The sequence below is a fragment of the Protopterus annectens genome, chromosome 3.part1, assembly GCF_019279795.1.
Source record: "Protopterus annectens isolate FY-2018-M chromosome 3.part1, PAN1.0, whole genome shotgun sequence".
Taxonomy (NCBI): domain Eukaryota; kingdom Metazoa; phylum Chordata; order Ceratodontiformes; family Protopteridae; genus Protopterus; species Protopterus annectens.
The window spans coordinates 980,946,868-980,968,136 of NC_056732.1; the positions used below are offsets into that span (position 1 = coordinate 980,946,868).

The 21,269-nt window shown below is 41.4% G+C and overlaps 1 protein-coding gene across 2 annotated transcripts in view; it reads left to right on the top strand.

The window, feature by feature from the left end:
* Positions 1-21,269, top strand: part of NCOA2 (nuclear receptor coactivator 2) — a 1,980,807-nt gene that overhangs the window by 1,347,287 nt on the left and 612,251 nt on the right. For both annotated transcript variants that reach the window (XM_044067155.1, XM_044067157.1), the window contains exon 17: positions 3,778-3,940. In XM_044067155.1, the coding sequence (XP_043923090.1) occupies positions 3,778-3,940 (163 nt within the window). The remainder of the gene's footprint in view (positions 1-3,777; positions 3,941-21,269) is intronic.

Here is a 21,269-nt window from a genome sequence, read left to right on the forward strand (position 1 = left end):
TATGTTGTCCTTTTTATTTTTCCTCAACCCATGGGTTCAGATCCAGTCCTCATATCCGACTCGGACACATATTCCAGACTTCAGATTCAGCTCTCGAGCTCCTCCCTGTACCCATAATGTACCATTCCATCCCCATTGCCTCACATCTTGTTTGTTGCCATTGCGAACAGATGCAGATTCCTCTCTTGAATTGTGATAGTGTGGTTTCATGAGTTAATTTATCCATCTTTAACTTTTAAACTAATCTAAACCTTTTTATTACCTGCCTCTTATTTTTTGCAGGTTCTTAGGAACTACTTTTAACAAATTTTTCTGCTTCTGTCTCTTTTCTACTATTCTGCTGAATAGTAAATCTTTTGTACCATTGCTGGCATTTTTCTTCTTTTACCCTTTCTCCTGACATAGTATCTCTGTGATCTACCGTTGTTGGTGGTTAAAGTTTTCTTGCCTTTACCTATTTAAAAACAAAAAGAAAACTCCTTTTGGATTTCACTTTTATTTTTATCCCTCTTTCTTATTAACATGCCAGATAAACTGAGTGGATTTAGGAAATGCCCTTCTTGTAAGCATAAAAATCTCTAATTTGGATGCCCAAAATGAGTGAGCATACTGCCTTGGAGCTGGGTTCTTGGACACCTCATGTTCTGTATGCTCTACCTTCAGTCCTAGGGCTTTTGGCATATAGGTGAAACAGATTGATTTTGGAGGGCTTCGGCTACATCTTCTGGGGCTCAAACCCTCTCCAAACCGAACAGGTCAGCTCCATTGGAACATAAGAAACATTCCCCAGCAAAATCCCCAAGGTCTTCTTCGAAGCCACCAAGTTAGACAAGGAAAACTTCAGATCTAACATTACCAGATCCAAAGGCTTGGGCTGTTATTATTTTAATGTCTCCTTCCACTACATCCTCTGATCCTAGGTCCTCAGATCCAAAGCCAGCTACTTCTCACAGAAGTCTTGCTCCAGAATTTGTTGTAAAGCCTATATCACCCACCCTGCCTTCTCCAGTGCTTTAGACTTCAAAGAAACACTCCAGGCTATGATCCACAACTTTCTTCAGGTCCTCCAGACGTTTGTTGGAAACAGATTTGGAAAGGATGATGTGAAAATTTCTCAGAGCCAGATCCGGGGTCTTACCAGCTCCATCCCCTGTCAGATCCTTGAGTCTTCCTATGACATCCAAGACCATTTTATCTCCTTTTCCAATCCATCCAGGATCTGAAATCCCAGAGAGGTACGGTGTTGGAGCCAAAGCAAGTGTCTTCATAGACTTCAACTATATCCATGACTAGTTCTGCTCCAATTCCCTCGGATCAGAACAGGTCCCAGAGTGGAAGTGTCTGTGTCGGATCAAATGTTTGGGTTGGGCTCCATTTTTTTTCTTGATCCATCCTTTCCCCTCAGTCCTGGAGAGTTCGGATACAGTTCCATCCTCGAGGTAAGGATCCAAGGGTGGCCGAGACCTACCTTCAGTGGGAGTTTCAGCTTTGAGAGGACAGGTCAAAGTTTTTCCAGCTCCGTCAGCTTTTGGGGTGGTGGAAAGGGCTTTTCCTGTCTCCAAAGCATCACCCTCTCAATTTTTGGATCCTACCTCTTTTCTGTCATCAGTTCTGAGCTTTGAGTCAATCAGACTTACTCCACAAGGAAAGCCGGTTCTAGCAAGCATCCATTTGGTTCCAATAGACGAACTTCCCATCTCTTCTGACACTTCCACTGAACATCTCACAGAGGAAGTACATTGGAAGAGAATGTGCAAAATGAGGTACATAGACTCTCCAATGGAGTCTGTCATGGAGGATACTGACTTTGAAGAAGGGTCCACCAGATCGCCACCAGATGTGACATCTCCTTTGGAGACATTTTAGAGATCCTTAGACAAAAAGCGTCTGATCTTCTGAAAATCCCTCTCCTGAAGAATCAGTATTTTTGGAAGGTTTTGGTTCTGGCCCATCTATGTCCTGGGTTAGCCCCTCCTCCCCCCTCCCCCGGCAGATGAAGTCTTTAACCTAGTTTCCTGTTGGGCTTGGAAGGAGCTGGATACTTTCAAACCCATTCTGAAGAGACTAGATAAAATTTTAGCCCCTCCAAAAGAGACCCCACTAGAGCAAAGAAGTCCCTGTTGATGCTGTGGTGGTGGCAGCAGCCACCATGAAGGAGCTAGCAGAACAGAACTGTCTTGTCCACCTGCCAAACAGGGAAGTCTAGATTATTAGACACATTCGGAAAGAGATGATTTGCCTCCGTAACCTTTGCCCCGAGGTCACTAAACTACCTGGCACACTTTACTAGACTACAGACAGATTTGACCAAAGAGCTATCAATTATTCTGAGTCTGTCTCTCCAGAGGATTTCAAAAGAGCCAAGAAAGAATCAGTCTCGTTTCTTGGGGAATATTTTCTTCCTTCCAGGATTATTGATGTTCTAAGTTGTTGAGTTGAAGATGAGTATGAATTGGAAATTGGAAAGCTTATTTCTGTTGAATTTGAAGTGTGTCAGAATTCAGACTGGAGGCTTTCCTGCCTTTTTTTTTCTTTCTTTCTTTCTTTTTTTACAGTAGTACTCGAATTACATCATTCTAAAATGTGTACCTTATTTTTTAAGATGTTTCTAGAATGGCATTGCTTCTAAACTTACTGTATTTTTCCCCTCCTAACTAGTTATTGGTTCCTTGCATAGTATTAAAGAGGGACATAATGTTTTGCTTCATCAGGCCAGAAATTTTTGTACAACAATATAGTATTATGCCATTTACATATGTATATAGACTACCCAGCATAGTCCAAGTCAAGGATCTTAATTGAGAGGTCTTTTCCCTGTGGAAATGGCCTGTGATTGACCGGTAGTGGTCTTGTAACCACGTGTTACCTTTCTTTATCATGATGTTCACATTTTGTGCACATGTGAGGAAGTATGATGTGGTATCCCATAGTGCGATACAAGTGTGGCTGCGTGAGTCAGCTCCAGTCTTCCTTGCTACCGTTTTGGGTCTTTAGCCTGATGGGTAGTCCCTTTATGCAGCTGGAGGACCTTTGAGGAGGATGTTTAGCTGAAAGGCCCCAGTACTAGAGATCAGTAAATTCTGTGTCAAGAGAAAAGGGGAGGAGGATAAGTTGTGACTGTTAACTCCCCTAACCTAACCCATACATACTCTCACTAAATCCTTTTCATTTCTGCAGAAAAGACCAGTAATTCTTTTAAGACTGATGGATCTCCTGAGTTAATCTTGCCAGACCTATGGAAACTGTAACAAGTCATGATGATGAATTTTAGTAATCTAGTATGTTTGTAGAAGTGCAGAAAAGCAGCATTTGTTGTGTGGCATTTTTTATACTGAGTTGCTGTTTTAGTTTAGTGTGGTCTTTATTCTGTTAATTATACTTTCTCTAGATATCAGACCATTCTATTAAATTTAGAATGTGATTACTGTTTTTATTTTATTTTTATTTTATTTTGATTTGCTTCAGTTTGGCTTGGCTTGTGGCTGAAAACAGTTTTCAGGCCAGCACATGTATTTGATCACAATGTAAAATAAGTAAATGCTGCCTTTAAAACAGCAAAATTATGTGAAAGGTTGAAAAACCACCGATCATTACGGGCAGGAAGACTGATGACAAAGAATTTAGAGAGCATTTGATGCTGTTATTACTTGAGCTAGCACCTTGTAGGTCTCAAGTCTGAATACCAAGCTGTACTGTTTCAGAACAAACTAACAGCATTTTTTTCTCTCTTGCACTTTCTCCAACCCTACTTCCTCTCCTTACTACAATGTATTTTAGGCAATCATTTGGCAGTTCAACAGATGAACTTTTATGTCCTGCTCCTGCACCGGAAGCCACTATAGACGAAGGAACTCTTCTTGCTCAATTGTACTTTGCACTGAAGAACTATGATCTAGAAGAAATAGACAGGGCCCTTGGAATACCAGAGCTAGTCAGTCAGGTAAGAGGTTTTAAACAGTGGTGCATTCTTTAGATAAGTTGTAGAAAGTATTGTTTTTAAGCATTGTGATTAAAATAATGTGACAATTATAGAATGTGTGGTTAAAGAACAGTGGGTGGTGTGGAAGGTGCCTTCTTCCTGTTTGCTTGTTTATAAGTACAGGTGCTGTGAACTGAAGTTGATAAGGTATTGTTCTGCATATCAAGTTCTTCAGTGTTACTTGTTAACCGTGCAGTTTGGAGATTTTTTTGGTTTGTCTTTTTATTGGCAAAATTAAGAAAATAAAAAATCTGTGTTATTTTTTTTTCATCTAATGTTAAAATGTTTAGAAATGGATACAAAGGCTTTCACTGTTTTTTGATAGGGAGGACTGTTTTAATTTCAGAGAATTGTATGTCATGCGGTGAGTCAGTCCTGACTTCTGAAACCTCTCTTTAAAGGTAGTGAGTTTTGCTGTTTCTCTCTTTGATATTGTACCTTCTGAAATGCTTTATCCAGATAAATGTTGACTGTATTCTGAATGATGAATTTTGCACAATAAAATAAGTAGCATTCATTTTTGTTGTTAGCATTGCTGTAACACCTAGTTAAGGTTCATAGGTTAGTACTAGGCTATCGGCCCTAGGACCTATACAAACCTAGCCATAACAATTCCCTGACTTATTTCTTCCCACATGGTTTACTTCCCTGGACCCCTGTCTAGCAGGGCAACTGACGTGATCCCCGGGGTGAATTTCCTTTCTCCCATCCAATCGTTAAGGACATTTATTCCTTTTTTTATGAATCAGCTTATGATTGAAATAAGAGATGTAGCTTCCAAATGTATTCAGGTGTCCTGAAGGCTGAAGTAAGGCAGCTTTCTCACAACTTTCCTGTCATGGAACCCATCCCAGGATGGATTTTCAGATTTCATAAAGAACTTTATAAGAGATGCTGATGAAAATAGTACACATGTATGGATTGTGGTACCTCCTACTCATTTATTCTGAAATTCATCGGTCCAGATCATGCCTCGCTCAAATACTGTTCTGCCTAAGCAAACCACTAGTGTGGAAAAGTATGTAAGTGTTTACATCACAGGAAATGACAGATATTTATGTTCCTTCACAAACATGGTGTGGCTTTGTAAGTGTTGTAATTTGCATTTTTATTAAATTATGCAGTTACAGTTTCACTTTAAAGTACATCTGTTGGTTGTAGTAGCACAAGTTGTACTTTTTTCCTACACAGTTATTCATAGTACTAGCTTTTAACTAGACATACAGGATGAAGCAGTGTTGCTCCTTCCTCAGAAGGATATATTAATTCATATAGTCAGTTGCAGCATTATTTCATGTAGGAGCTGATGTACTTACTGTTTGTGGGAGCCCTACTGTGATTATACCTGTTATGACTGGTTCTGTATTAAATGGATTCTTACAAGTAGAGGTGTTTGTTGGATAACTGGATGTGATGTGACAGTGCAGTTGATATTTGTGGCTTAATTTTAAAGGGATACATAGCAGTGTAATCTTCCAGCACTTAACCAAAGAGTAGTCACCTTGATCTGTGCACTTGGCAAAGGATAACATTTATAATCTAGCATGTTGCATAACTTTTTGACTGTTTTAATTTTAATCATCTTTTCTTCCATAAATCTCAAAAGCTAACCTGAAATATGGCTTATTCATGTGATACAGACATTATATAGGTTAATTCCATCTGACAAGCATTTAAAAATACCTTATTGAGCAGTACCTCAAAGTATCTGGTTATAGGCAGCATCCAACTGAATTTTGTGTACAGTTTGTCAGTGACCTGATTTTTTGTGGTGCTGTAGTCTTTTTACTTGGCTGCATAATGTGGTCAATCAGCAGGTTGTGTTGACGTGGTCTCTGCTTTCTTCTTTGGCCCTGCTTACATCTGCATCACCAGTAATTATTTCAGCTTGCATTCTTTACAGCTAGGTCGTAAATGTTGATGCCTGTTTTTGAGCCTCCTAGTAAAGTTTTTTTCTTGCCTAACTGAACTAAATAGTCACAGCCTGATTACTAAAGTTAGTTTGCTTATTGTGTCCTTTTACATTTTGTCTTGCCTGACAGAACTGGATAGTCACAGCACCATTAGTGTAAGTAAGTTATTTTGTTTATTGTGTTGTTGTCCACCTTTTCAAGTGAATCTTTGACTCTGTTAAGTAAAATATATTACTGCATCTAAGAGACAAAAGAAAATTAGGGTTGTAGAAAGAATGCAGCATGGAAACCAACATGTTCAGAAGCTGCATAAAGGTTCCTGGCTGGAGATAATCCCTGATGGTGACCCAGACAACCTAAGTTTAAGTAGTAGCTTGGACATTGGACATGTCGGGTAGAGGAACTTGGAATTGAGCAGAGACTGGCAGCTTGCATATCCTGGGAGGAGGGAGATGCTGATCCCAGTCAGGGAAACCTGCCAACGTGTATGCGGAGGCCTGCACATTAACTGTGGCCATAGGACTGGAGGATATATGTTTGGTGATTGTGAGATGGTGAACATAGCCCTTAAGGGCTAGTGTATGGAAGCGTATATACAAAGAGAGAGGACATATCTAACTCTTACAGTAATGTAGGTGCACATAATTGTCACCAGTTGAGGGGTTAAAGTACAACAAATGCCTTAATTGCCAGGATGCCTTTGAGGATGCTGACAACTGCCATGGTTGCCTTTTATGATGGTTCCATTCATCCCACTATCAGTATCACTGGGGAAATCCCAGGATGTGGAAACAAATGATTTATGTTGATCAGTGGAGGCTTGATGGTTTGCAGGCACGCTAGGAAAGTAGGGGTCAGGATTAAAAGTTGGTAGTGTGCAGAGATTTTGAAAAGTTGAGCTTGCTTGCAGTAGGAGAGAGGTACAGCATATATTTGGATGTACCATATTTTTTTGCAGAGAAGCCGGAGGGGTGAGGGAGAATATGAAGGTGAAGGAGAGAAGGGGACATAAGTGACAGCGGACAGGTTAGGGGATTGTTTTGAGAAGATACTAATGAATGGGATGGGTTGGTAGCATGGTGGAATGTATTTAAGATGTTCAACATTAGATCACTGTTGCAATAGCCTAAGCTGTTTTGGCCGTCTCCCCACTTGACTGTACAGGTTTTCAAAGCAGAAGGACACCTTCCATATGCTGTAACTGCCCAGAGCTGGATGGGAGCTCTGCATAAAAGGACAGTTACAGCACCAAAATATTCAAAGCTTTCTTAGTGCCAAAGTGCATTTTTGCAGGCGACGTGGAACTGTTTGCCAACTAGCAATCCTTCTAGGGTGGGCTGGTAAGTCCCTTGTTGGGGAAAACCTTCTGCTGCTTTTATTTTTCTGATGAAAATTTTTTTTCTGATTGAAATGTTATGTTTCCTTGGAAACTAAATCTTTTGCAACTGGCTTTGCATTTCTGAGGGAGTTTTGACATGTGAAATACGTTTTGTGTAAAAGTTTCTGTTTTTTTGACGAAATGTTCATACACTTGTAGATTAGTGTTTCAGGGACAGGGAAATGTGCTCTTGGTGCATTTCACAACCACCTGTCCTCTATTTACCAGTTACCAACTAGTTCAGGATTTGCCATCTCTTTTTGAGGTCTCATCCCAAGCTTAACATATGGAACAGGTTTCCAGGTTTTACCTTCCCCTGTCTGCAAGAAGAGGAAAGTTGTCAGGAAGTCTTTGGCTGTCAGGTTTTTTCCTGTTATGTCTCAGCCACTATTGAGTGACTCCTGCTGTAGCCACTCTTTATTTCTCAGACCTCTTATCTTTCCTCCTGTCCCTGTGGCATAGCACATGCAACCACCAAAGGCCAGGGTGCAGCCGTATCCTTTGCAGGCAAGGGAGAACCACTCCGTCGGTATCAGAAGAAACCACAGATAAAAGTTCTACATTTAGCCAGGTAGTTTTTACAGATTTTCCCAGCAAAAGTGAGGATAGTGAGAAAATCTTGCCTTCTTCTGTTTGTTCTATAGACCGGGAGGATTTGCTGTGATTTGATAAATTTATTTCTGCCTTCCCCTTGCCAACTACTAATTTTGATAAGAAAAGAAAGATTATGAGAAATCTTTTCCATCTGGATTCAACCTGGATGGACTCTGATCCGAGACCAGCTGCATGTCATGCACTTCAGCCTGTTGAGCTCTGCCTCCTCTACCCATAATCTCTCACTCTTCAGAACTACCCCAGATCTTGTTTGCCACCATTCATGGATAGCAGAGTGGTCAGTTGCTCCAACAAGGATTCTTTGGCTAGGGTATACCTTTTTTTTTAGATCCTCATAGTTTGGAGTATATTAGGGTTATGGTTTACTTGTTAGCGGGCTTTTTCTGCCGAGGGTATATATATATATATATATATATATATATATATATATATATATATATATATATATATACACACACACACACACATACATACAGAAACAAACATATACAAATTCAACATTACCCAACTTTCCTTGATGTCCAGTCATTTTTTGCAAATGTTTTGCAGGGGGCAAGCCCTCCTGCACCTCACACCCCTTGCTAATTGTATATTCCATTTCCGAGATCACACTACAGTGAGGAAAGTTGTCGGGGAGTCTTTTGCTGTTCTGGATTCAAAAATTTTCCACCTTTCACCCATCCCAGTTCGGGTAAAATGTTGGATGGCAGTTATGCAAACTACAGTAGGAAATCACTGGACATCAAAGTAAGTTGGGTAATGTTGATATATATATATATATATATATATATATATATTTTTTTTTTTTTTTTTTCTCCCCCTTATTGTTGTGTGTGTTTTAGCTGGTTATTAGGTTAGTTATGGATACAAGATTTAAAAAATGTGTTTTGTGGGCACAAGCTCCCCTCACAGGATGCACACAACTGGTGTGTGTATTGTTTAGGAACTGCCCATCTGGCTTCCTCTAACCTCATCTGTGAGGGTTTTGGCACCCATACCATTAATAAGAGGGGGTCAAGCTGGTCCAGAAGGGACTTCTTCCAGTGGGTGATTCCTCTTTGGCTTCCTCCAGCAACAAAAAGAAGTCTGATCGAGATCACAAGAGCTCTCTGGACCCAAAGCAGCTAAGGGAGACTGAAATCTCTCAACCCCCTGTTGTAATTTCCGACTCCTGGGAGCAGATTGCCTTTGGCGTCAATTGTGGGGAAGGCTTCTCCCGCTAATAGTGTCCCTAGCCACTTCTTGCCCAAGGGTGCTCCTTCAGGTAGGATTTTTTTTCCCTTCTCCCATCTACCCCATAGGAGGCTTCACTGGAGTCCTATCTGTCTCTACCCCAGATCCTAGCTTCTCTGGTTTGGATCCGGTTGTCTGAGTCCCCATCCAGCAGGTGTGCTTTCAAGCCTTTTTTGGTGACTCTGTCATCCTGATCATTCGGGAGTTTGACTCATGGAGTTGCAACAGCTGATGTATTCTTTACAGGTGCAGATGCAGTTAAGACTCATCCCCTTGATCTTGGGCCCTTGACCTGAAGCTTCAGCTCTTTTACACTGGCTTCCTGTCTTGGGCCCGAAAGTTATGAGGTCATCGGAGCTAGTTGCCTTTCCTCCCTTAGGGTTGGATCCGATGGCCCCTACCTGGGTTTTCTCGACTCTGGCCATGTAAAAGCAGAGTAGGCCCTGGAACCAAAATATCAAGGCTTCGTGTCTGGATCATACTTGATCCCTGTTTTGGGGTCATCCCTCCCATTTGGGACCTTTATGTTAAATACGTCAGCCCTGATTTTGGCGTTGGGGTAGGCTGTAGCAAACACTGGGTCCAGTGTGTCCTTGGATTCTTCAGATCCTAAGCCTGCCAGCTCCAGCTGCCTGCTTCAGTTTCTGTCTTTGTTGTGGAGAGTAGCTCAAAAATAACAGAGTACAGATCCCCAGACTCGAGACTCAGGATACCAGTAGTATAGTTAAAAATAAAGAATTTATTCACAATGTAGTACTAAAATAAAGCCAACACACGGAGCTCTAGTACAGGGTTGAGCGCTTTCATCTGATATATCCCAGATTTCTTCAGAACCAGTTTGCTCCTAAATTACTTTCCTTTTAAAACATTTTTGGCGCCAAAAATTCCTTAATTTGGATCCAATAAATACATTTTGACCATAATATTCAATTGTTAAATTATCTGAATTAGTTTATCTAAATTAATTCATAATACTATATCTTCCTACATGTCATTAAAATCTATATAAAAAATATATATAAAAAATATATATATATATATATATATATATATATATATATATATATACTATTTATAAGTTAATTAAAATGTAGGTGAGTTGTCCCTTCGTAATAATATATAATAATTATCTAAAATATCTGAAAAATCTAGAAATACAATATAGATGCATACTAAAGTTGCTTAAACCTTATATAAAAAACATTTTTCAAAACAATTTTGAGACAAAAACAAGGGAATACGAAAATTGTCAAAATAGAAATGACTGAATAACGCTACACACCTAGATGGATACAAGAAGTGGATATAGTGTAAACAAATAAAAATAGATACAATTCTAAATTAGTACCATTCTTAATTAATTCAATGCTAGAAAAGGTTTTAAACTAATATAATCATTGATACCAGGTGGTGTGGTCGCGTCCATACAAATTTGCCACTTACTTTCAACCAAGCCAAATAGGTTTTCCAGTTACCACCTCTATCTCCCATCTCTACCTGGTCAATAATAGCAAAAATGAAAGTATGGTCTTTACCCTTTTCTAAGATGTGCTTGCTTAATGCATTTTTAGAATCCCCTTTCTTAATCCTATACATAGCTCGTAAATACGGGTCTTAAATTTCCTCTCAGTTTTTCCTATGTAAAAGGCTGAGCATTTTGTACAGGTAGCAATGTAAACAATACGTTGGGTATTACAGTTCCCATTTCTGCATATTACTGTAGTTCTAGTAATATTGTCTATCTTAATTTTTGAATTAATATTAATGTGTATGCATTGATTACATGTTCCACATCTGGTGGTACCCTTCTTTCTCTTGTCTTGTAGGCCCTTTTTTCCATACTCAAGTATTCTTTTTAAATTACTTCCAGTTTTAAATACAGTACTAATATTGGTTCCTACTATATGCCAAGAACTTATTCTAAACGATGAGATTAGAATAATGAAGCCCGATAAGGGCGGAGGTATAGTGATTTTTGACAGCCAACTATACCTCAAGGAAATGCACAACATTTTATATGAATCAGGTAATTACGAACAGGTCTCCCTAAATCAAATTAACATTGGGTACAGACGTATAGATTTAGCACTTGAGGAATATTTATTAGACAATAGAATTACCAGTGAGCTATACGAATTTTTAAGAACAGAATACCCAATTATGGCACACATTATAGGGATACCTAAGATCCATAAAAACATGGAAAACCCCCCGTTTAGACCTATAATATCAGGATCTAAATCCAAAACTTTTAAAATAGGGGTTACTATTGATCATTGGACGAAGCAAATTTATACTAAAGTGGACCACTTAGTAAAAGATTCATGGGACTTTTTGAGTAAGCTAACAATGGAAGTATGGGATGAGAATTTAACTTTTCTCACAGTAGATGTACAGGATTTATTTTCTAGCATACCAGCGACTACAGGATTGGAGTACTTTTATAATAGCCTGACAAAATATTCTGGCTGCAGTTGGGACAAAATTAACCTGATTATTGATATGATGGGACTTGTTCTTGACCACAGCTACATTTTTCATGCAGGCGAACATTTTAGACAAACTCGTGGTGTAGCAATGGGGGCTTCTTGCACCCCAATTTTTGCCAATTTGGTTATGCTCGAGTGGGAGAACAAGTATATATTTCCCAGTGAATTCTATCAATATATCAGGTTGTATACAATTTTTTGGACGACGTTTTTATTATTTGGAAAGATCCAATAGATACGATACCACTCTTCATAGAATATCTCAATAAAACAACTGATTTTTTGAGATTTACTTCTCAATTTGATAAAAATGGTATTGCCTATTTGGATACCTGGATCAGCAATACAGGGATGGGTTTTTCCTCTAGGATTTATAGAAAGCCTACGTTTTCAAATGATTATATCCATTACAGTAGTTGTCATCCCCCTCACATTTTCAAAACGTAGTGAAGGGTCAGAGTATACGTGTAGCAAGAATGTCATCTACAAGGGAAAACATGACAAGTGAGTTGGAAGTAGTGTTTAAACTATTTCAGGATCGAGGATATCCTAAGGCTATGTTAGAAAACGTAATATCATATGTTAAGGCCCAATGGGGACTCAGATATGTTCCGTTACTGGGGAAAAGTATTGTGATTACCCATAATATTAACAACGAAAGAGACAAGAAAGTGTGTGTTATTAAGTTTAACCCTTATACCAATGTAGTTATAGAAATATTAAAGAAACATTGGGCGTTGATTTCCAGCTCTGGTTCTATTGGGCATATAGTAGGAACCAATATTAGTACTGTATTTAAAACTGGAAGTAATTTAAAAAGAATGCTTGAGTATGGAAAAAAGGGCCTACAAGACAAGAGAAAGAAGGGTACCACCAGATGTGGAACATGTAATCAATGCATACACATTAATATTAATTCAAAAATTAAGATAGACAATATTACTAGAACTACAGTAATATGTAGAAATGGGAACTGTAATACCCAACGTATTGTTTACATTGCTACCTGTACAAAATGCTCAGCCTTTTACATAGGAAAAACCGAGAGGAAATTTAAGACCCGTATTTACGAGCATATGTATAGGATTAAGAAAGGGGATTCTAAAAATGCATTAAGCAAGCACATCTTAGAAAAGGGTAAAGACCATACTTTCATTTTTGCTATTATTGACCAGGTAGAGATGGGAGATAGAGGTGGTAACTGGAAAACCTATTTGGCTTGGGTTGAAAGTAAGTGGCAAATTTGTATGGACGCGACCATACCACCTGGTATCAATGATTATATTAGTTTAAAACCTTTTCTAGCATTGAATTAATTAAGAATGGTACTAATTTAGAATTGTATCTATTTTTATTTGTTTACACTATATCCACTTCTTGTATCATCTAGGTGTGTAGCGTTATTCAGTCATTTCTATTTTGACAATTTTCGTATTCTCTTGTTTTTGTCTCAAAATTGTTTTGAAAAATGTTTTTTATATAAGGTTTAAGCAACTTTAGTATGTATCTATATTGTATTTCTAGATTTTTCAGATATTTTAGATAATTATTTATATATTATTACGAAGGGACAACTCACCTACATTTTAATTAACTTAGAAATAGTATATATATATATATATATATATATATATATATATATATATATATTTTTTTTTATATATATTTTTTATATAGATTTTAATGACATGTAGGAAGATATAGTATTATGAATTAATTTAGATAAACTAATTCAGATAATTTAACAATTGAATATTATGGTCAAAATGTATTTATTGGATCCAAATTAAGGAATTTTTGGCGCCAAAAATGTTTTAAAAAAGAAAGTAATTTAGGAGCAAACTGGTTCTGAAGAAATCTGGGATATATCAGATGAAAGCGCTCAACCCTGTACTAGAGCTCCGTGTGTTGGCTTTATTTTAGTACTACATTGTGAATAAATTCTTTATTTTTAACTATACTACTGGTATCCTGAGTCTCGAGTCTGGGGATCTGTACTCTGTTATTTTTGAGCTACTTGTCGAGTGCACTTATTTCTACTTATTTGTTGTGGAGAGGACTAGAATTGGTCAGGTACAGTCGGTGTCTTTGACATCTTTTCCTGTGGACAAGCTTCAGCCTGTTTCAGGACAGCTCACCCCATGTGGCCTCCAATCTGCCCTATCCTTAGGGCCCTTGCCTCTTCCTTTCCCTCCCCTGGACTCTGTATGGTGGGAAGTTTCAGGCAAGAGACAGTGCAAGAGGAAGTGTTTGGACTCTCTCAAAGAATCCTTCACTGAGGATACTGATCTTGGGAAAAGAGAGGAGTCTCCCAAATCCCCTCATGACAATGCCTCCTTTGGTGATCTTTTGGAGGTGCTTTGCCCAAACGGGCTGGACTGCCGAAGCCCTGTCTCCAGAAGAGTCTGTATTTCTAAGTGCTTTTGCGGCGGGCCCATCCATGCCCTGGCTGGTTCACCCTCCAGACACTCTTATTGACATTGTGTCTTGCAGTGCATGGAAGGAGCTTGATATAGTAGAACTATCCCTAAGAAGCCAGACAAGATTCTTGGCCCTCTCAAAGACGAGCAACACTGGAGTAAGTATCTGGCTGTGGATGCAGTTGTGGTGATGACAGCCTCTAAAAGGAATATCTCAAAAGAGCGTTCCACGGCCCTTCTCCCGAATGAGGGAAACTCTTGGGTGTTGGACCGATTGGGAAAGTGGTCTTATGGCTCAGCCACCTTTGCACTGAGGTGGTTGAACCGTCTCACTGACTTGACCAGACTTTAGCATTACATTGTGTCAGAAGTGTCAGGGGTAGTTAAGGCTCAGCAGACTTTGGAGACTCAGATATCCACTGTCCTGTCTGTTACCAACCTGTACATGCATCTGCTGCTTAATGAGGTCGATGGCACTTCCTGAGCTGCTGGCGCTGGTATTATCTTGTATCTTCATCCTAGAATGAGGCTATGTAACTTTATGGACTGCTTCTCGACATTCTTTGTTAATACCTGCTTTTTGGTGGTTGTTCTTTGAGCAGGATGGGAAGACTGTCTGCCATGGGAGTGCATTGTGATAACCCCCCCCCCCCCTCAAAAGAGCTTCTCTTGCAACCAGAAGGGGAGAAAACGACTCTTTTTTTAGAAAAGCATAGTGTTCTTTCCAGGAAGCTCCTTCTGAGGGTCTCCCCCACTGTGGGGGGGGCAGGGTAACCCTAACAGACACCGCACCCCCATGGCAGATGTGGCCTGCAGATTCAGTGGTTTCAGAGAGATTTCTCCAGTAGGTCTTTTTAGCGACTCTGGGGGGGGTTGTCCGACTGTCCATCTCTGGAGGCAGTTGGAAATTGTATGGCTATATACCTGAAAGCTTGGGAGGCCATCACCTCAGATACATGGGTATCTAGTCAATACCTTGAAGCTATACAATTCCATTTTTTGAATAGAATTCTCCGAGGTCTATTCGAGATTATTTTTGGTTCCAAAGAAGAACAAGGACTTAAAGCCAATTTTAGATTTGAGTGTATGGAATTGTTTTGTAACAGACCAAATTCAAGATGGTCATAGTACAGTCCATTGTACCTCTCTTGAGGAAGGACAGCTGGATATGATGTCCTTCAAGAATGCAACTGCAGTCATAACATGTGGGTTGTCCTGCCTCAGGCAGCCCTCGGTCGGCCGGATTCCAAAGTCTGGGTCCGACGTCGGCTGATGTCGCATTTCTCTCCGACATCAGAGCGGCTGGAGTACATAAGCATCAGCTGACACCATTTTCTCCAGTCTTTCTTGCCGCGCGGTGCCCGAAGCAGAAGCAGTTTGCAAGTGCCGGTCGGTCAGCTCCTGTATTCTTCGATACCGAAGTCATCAAAAAAGCTAAGTACCCCGTTGGGGACCTTTTCTTGCCTCAGCCGATGTCAGAAATTACTGAAAAAGTTAACAATTGTCTTTCTTGTGGTAAACAAATACCTCATAAGGATTTCCACTCTTACTGTCTTCCTTGCCTGGGCCCAGACCACGACGTCTCGGCCTGTGTAGCCTGTGCTCGCTTCAACAAGTGCACTCTCAGGCGCCGGGCAGAGTTCGCTGAAGATTTTTTCGCTGATAAATTTGCTTACACCATGCCGTCGGACCTTCCGACATCGCAAACTCCCAAAAAGCGAAAAGACCGGGACCGACATCCTCGGCCCGCATCTACCACCGACTCCACGCCAAAACCTAGCGCTCCGGTTCCCTCTGAGACGGTCTCGCCACCGCTCCGAACCGAAGACACCGCATTACCGACGACTCCGATTCCGGACATCACTCCGACGCCAGTTATCGATTTTCCTCCGGATACCGAAACCGAGGAAATGCCCGAGACCATTGCTGTAGACAAGGTCACTCCTGCACGTGGAGCTGCCAGGCCTCCTATGGCCATGTCTATTAAGGCCTACACTAGTGCTAAGGCAGCCAGCAAAACAAAGCATATTACTTCTAAATCTTTACCTCAGACTACTCCAGAGACACAAATTATGTCCATGGCTGCTGATTTAATTTCCATGATTAGAGGTTCACAGGCCCATCCTGAGAGAGGATCCCAGCCTCCTTCTGACAAAAGGCCCCGGGTTGAACCCTCTGACCCTATTCCTTCAGATGAAGATTCTGAGGGCTCTGTCCACTCTGATAGCCAGGAAGAGCTCTTCCAGACCTATGAGGACTCGGATGCAGAAGATTCCATCCCCTCGGCCTCCCCTCCTGAGGATATTTCTTTTGGGGAAGTTCTGCACACCATGAGGGAACATTTCAAGTGGCAAGGTCAGGAATATTCTGATTCTAGGAAACGCCTTAGGACTTTCCTTAAGAAGCCCCAGCACAGGCCCTTAGCTATTCCTCCTGTACTTGATGTTCTGGATGATTTATATTCTGACTCTAGTGCTACCCCTGATTCTCTTCCTCCAGCCAAGCCAGACAGGTATTACAGGATCCCAGAAACTCATTCCCATTTATTCAGGGCCCATACTGCTGATTTGGAAACTGTTTCACAGGGACCTAAAGGAGTTTCAGCCTCCACCTCTAAAAATCCATTGCCCTCCAACAGGGAAGCTAGGTCATTAGAGAGATGGGGCAAAAAGGTTTACACATCCACTACCTTATCTATGAGAGCTTTAAATTGCCTTTTTCATATGTTGCAATATCAGGATTACCTGTTAGAAGATTTACAAAAAACATTAGCCACTCCTGATCCTTTAGACAGGAAGACTTTGCAGGAAGCTGTACATAACACTCAGCAAGTAAGCAATCACTTCCTGCAGTGTGGATATGATGCACTGGAAGCTACATGTAGGGCAGCTATGACAGGGGCAGTCATTCGAAGACATGCTTGGTTAAAAGATCAACCTCTACCAGATCATGTAAAAGCAAAACTTCTGGATGCACCTTTGGAAAAGAACAAGCTTTTTGGTGCGAATGCTAAGGATGTGTTAAAGACCATCGAAGAAAAAGCAAAATCAGTTCAGACGGTGAAAGATTTCATCCAGGTTCAACCCCCCAGATTCAGTAGGAATTGGCCTTCTAAAAACTGGTCCTTTCCTAATCCAGAAAAGTTTCAAAGGGGTAAGAACAGACGTGGCCAAGGAAGAGGCCAATACAGAGGCCCTTACAGGGGACGACAATGGCAGCCAGGAAACCAAAGAAGTGACACAGGGGTTTCACCTGCCCCACAACCACAATCTTAATGACTTTCCTCTACTACCGCCTACCAGGGAACAAATAGAAGCTCCCTTGGGTGGGAAATTATCTCTGTTTGCAGAAAATTGGCACAGACTGACAAAGGACAAATGGATTTTGGACATTATAGACCGAGGGTACAGGTTTCATTTTCATACCTTACCAAGAAAACAAGGCATGCCAAACCTACCACAAAACCAGAGGGCAGAGGCTATCAAGCAAATCACTCTGCTGACTCGGATGAAAGCAATAGAAAGAGTTCCACAACAAGAACAAGACCAGGGGTTTTACTCAAGACTGTTCCTTGTTCCAAGAAAAGAATCTCAATGGAGACCAGTACTGGACTTGTCCGCATTAAACACCTTTCTCATAGTACCAAAGTTCAAAATGCTGACTCTACAGCAACTCCTTCCCATGCTGGGCAAGGGGTCTTGGCTGATTACTCTGGACCTCAAGGAGGCATACCTGCATGTCCCTATCAGACACAGCTGCAGAAGATACCTCAGATTTCTTGCAGGGCCAGAGCATTATCAATTCTCAGCATTGCCATTTGGCTTATCTACTGCCCAGAGTATTCACAAAATGCCTGGCTTCAGTAATTGCTCATTGCAGGCTCCAGGGATACAAATTTACCCGCACCTGGACGACTGCCTCATACAAGCGGACGACAAATTGATGTTGACAAAACCTGGATTATGTCATACGATTACTTCAAGCTCTGGGATACACAGTCAACTTCCAAAAGTCAAGACTGCAGCCATCCCAGCAAATAATCTTCTTAGGAGCCAAACTAGACACAGCCTCTCAGATGGCTTACCTGACAGAAGACAAGCAAGAGAAGTTAACTCATTACTTCAAAGGTTTAGCAAAACTCACCCAGATGACTGTAAGGAGATTCCTACAGGCCCTGGGTTACATGGCATCCTGCATTCTCCTGGTTCCATTAGCAAGACTACACATGAGAAAGCTTCAATGGTACCTAAAAAGCATTTGGTCTCAACACAGCAACAATTTGGAGACAATCATACCGCTCATTCCATGCCTACAAAAGGAATTCCTATGGTGGGCCTCGGTGAGCCAGGCAAACACAGGTATGTCATTCAAAACCACAGATAACACAGACCATGACCACAGATGCCTCAGACCTTGGATGGGGGGGCGCACATGGAAGGCAGGTGTATACAAGGACAATGGTCTCCAAAGGAAACACATCTGCATATAAACCAAAAGGAAATGCTGGCAGTAATGCATGCCATCGAGGCCTTTCAACACCAACTCCAGCAAGGCCATTTACTGATACGGACAGACAACACCACTGTGATGTGGTACATAAACAAGCAAGGGGGCACCCACTCTTACCCCATTTGCAGACTGACAATGCATCTTTGGGAGAAATCACTGAGCCTAAACATCCAGTTACAATCCCAGTTTGTTCCAGGAAAAGACAATGTGTTGGCGGACAGCCTAAGCAGGAATTTCACAGATCCACACCAGTGGAGGTTACATCCGAAGGCCTTCAGACAACTCACTTCGACATGGGGCAAGCCAGAAGTGGACCTATTTGCCTCTCACCTCAACCATCTTCTACCAAAATTCTGCACAAGGACATACCATCCAAAAGCTTGGAAAATAGATGTCCTCTCATTCAACTGGAACTCCCTAACAATCTATGCATTCCCACCTCTGCCACTGATGACCTCAGTATTACTAAAGATCAAAGCAGAGAGACCCAAGGGAATCATAATAGCTCCGGACTGGCCAAGACAACACTGGTACCCACTACTACGGAGCATATGTCACACCAGGAGGTGGGCCCTTCCCCAATGGCCTCTACTTTTGACTCAACACAATTTCGAAACAGTGCATCCAAATCTTCAGACACTGCAGCTAACAGCCTGAGAGATCCCATAAATAACTTCAGCCTATCTCTCTCCAAGGAAGTTCAGCGGATACTAACAGAGGCTCGAAGACCATCCACCAGAAAGGTTTACTTAGCAAAGTGGAAAAGATTCAGCAATTGGAATACCAGCAAGGGACATAATGCATCATTGTTGAACATCCCACTCATCTTGGAATATTTGGCAGATATGTTAAAGAACAGCCTCTCATATCCTTCCATAAAGATACATGCATTTGCTATTTCAGCTAGATACAACACTGATCCTCCTGTTTTTTCACACCCTTTACTAAGGCAATTCCTCAGGGGAATCAAGAACATTAAGCCACCAAGAAAGGCCCCAGTGCCAGCCTGGGACCTCAATTTTGTCCTAGAAAAACTGACTCTACCTCCATTTGAGCCAGCAGCTTCAGTTGACTTGCAATTTCTCTCATGGAAGACAGCTTTCCTGTTGGCAATTACCTCAGCAAGAAGGGTTTTGGAGCTACAGGCCCTAATGGCAATATCACCCTTTATTATTTTTCACAGAGACAGGGTTTCATTAAGGACCAACCCTACTTTTATGCCAAAGGTGGTATCTAGGGTTTCTTTAAATCAAGCCATTCATCTGCCTGCTTTCTTCCCCAATCCTGAGAATAAGGGGGAAAGACTGTTGCATACCTTGGACATTCACAGACAACTTCGATACTACCTGGACAGAACCAAGGCCAGTAGGAAGTCTGAACAACTTTTTGTAGCTTACGCCCCTGCAGTCCAAGGAAAAGCAATTTCAAAACAGACTATTTCAAAATGAATTGGACATTGCATCAGATTCTGTTATTCTTTTCATGGAAAGACTGTTCCAGCCAATGTCAGACCACATTCCACCAGAGCTACAGCCACCTCTACAGCATTCTTAAGAGGGGTGCCTACTAAGGACATTCTAGAAGCTGCTACATGGAGCTCCATGCATACATTCTCCAAACACTACAATCTCCTCTATACTCCAGATCCAGAGCAGGCTTTGCTTCGCAGTCCTGCAGGGTTTGATTGCCACACCATCTTTTTCCTAGAGCATTCCTCCTCCCCAGCTAAGCTATGGTATTCTACCCACATGTTATGACTGCAGTTGCATTCTTGAAGGACATAGTACAGTTTTGTACCTACCATAAATGTAGATGTCCGATAGACATGCAACTGCAGTCGGATTTTCCCTCCCTCCATACCCCTCTATGCCTAGGGTCCACTCCTATCCCTGTTACTCTTAGCTGGGGATATCTGTTATGGTGTACTTGTTTTATTGCTCATTTATTTGTTTGGAATCCTGTTTTTGTCTTCCAATTTGATTACAGCCTTCCTTGGAGGGCACCTGGCATCTGGGGCAAGAAACACTGAAGAAAATGGCGTCGGCTGATGCTTATGTACTCCAGCCGCTCTGACGTCGGAGAGAAATGCGACATCAGCCGATGTCGGACCCAGACTTTGGAATCCGGCCGACCGAGGGCTGCCTGAGGCAGGACAACCCACATGTGTTATGACTGCAGTTGCATGTCTATCGGACATCTACGTTTATGGTAGGTACAAAACTGTACTTTCAGCCAACCTCAGATTACTACAGCCATCTAAAGATTGTGAGATGTTCCAGAAGGTTTCTGTGCATCGGCTAGGAGCCAGTCATTACCAGTTTTGAGTGCTGCCCTTTAGTCAAACCACTGCTGCCAGGTATTCACCAAGTATATGGCAGTTGTGGCAACCTGGCTCAGGCTGCAGGGGTTTCAGGTCTTTCCTTACCTAGACAATTGCCTTCTTAGCTGTGTGGCTCCTCGGGAATCTGTCAACTACCAAAAATCTCCTCCTCCCTTTGTAGTCAGTAGAGCCCATAGGTTGCCACTTGAATGCAGTTTCTCACAAGGCTTCCCATCTCCAGAGTGTCAGCCCTGCAGGGTCTAGCTGTTTCATTGCTCTGTTGCCCAAAACCTCCAGTGTATCTTGTTCTGAAGCTCTTGGGACACATGGTGGCTGCTATTTGCTTGGGTCCCCTAGCAAGGTGCTACAGGAGTGTTCTACAGTGGGACATTGGCTGTGCATTGATCTTATCT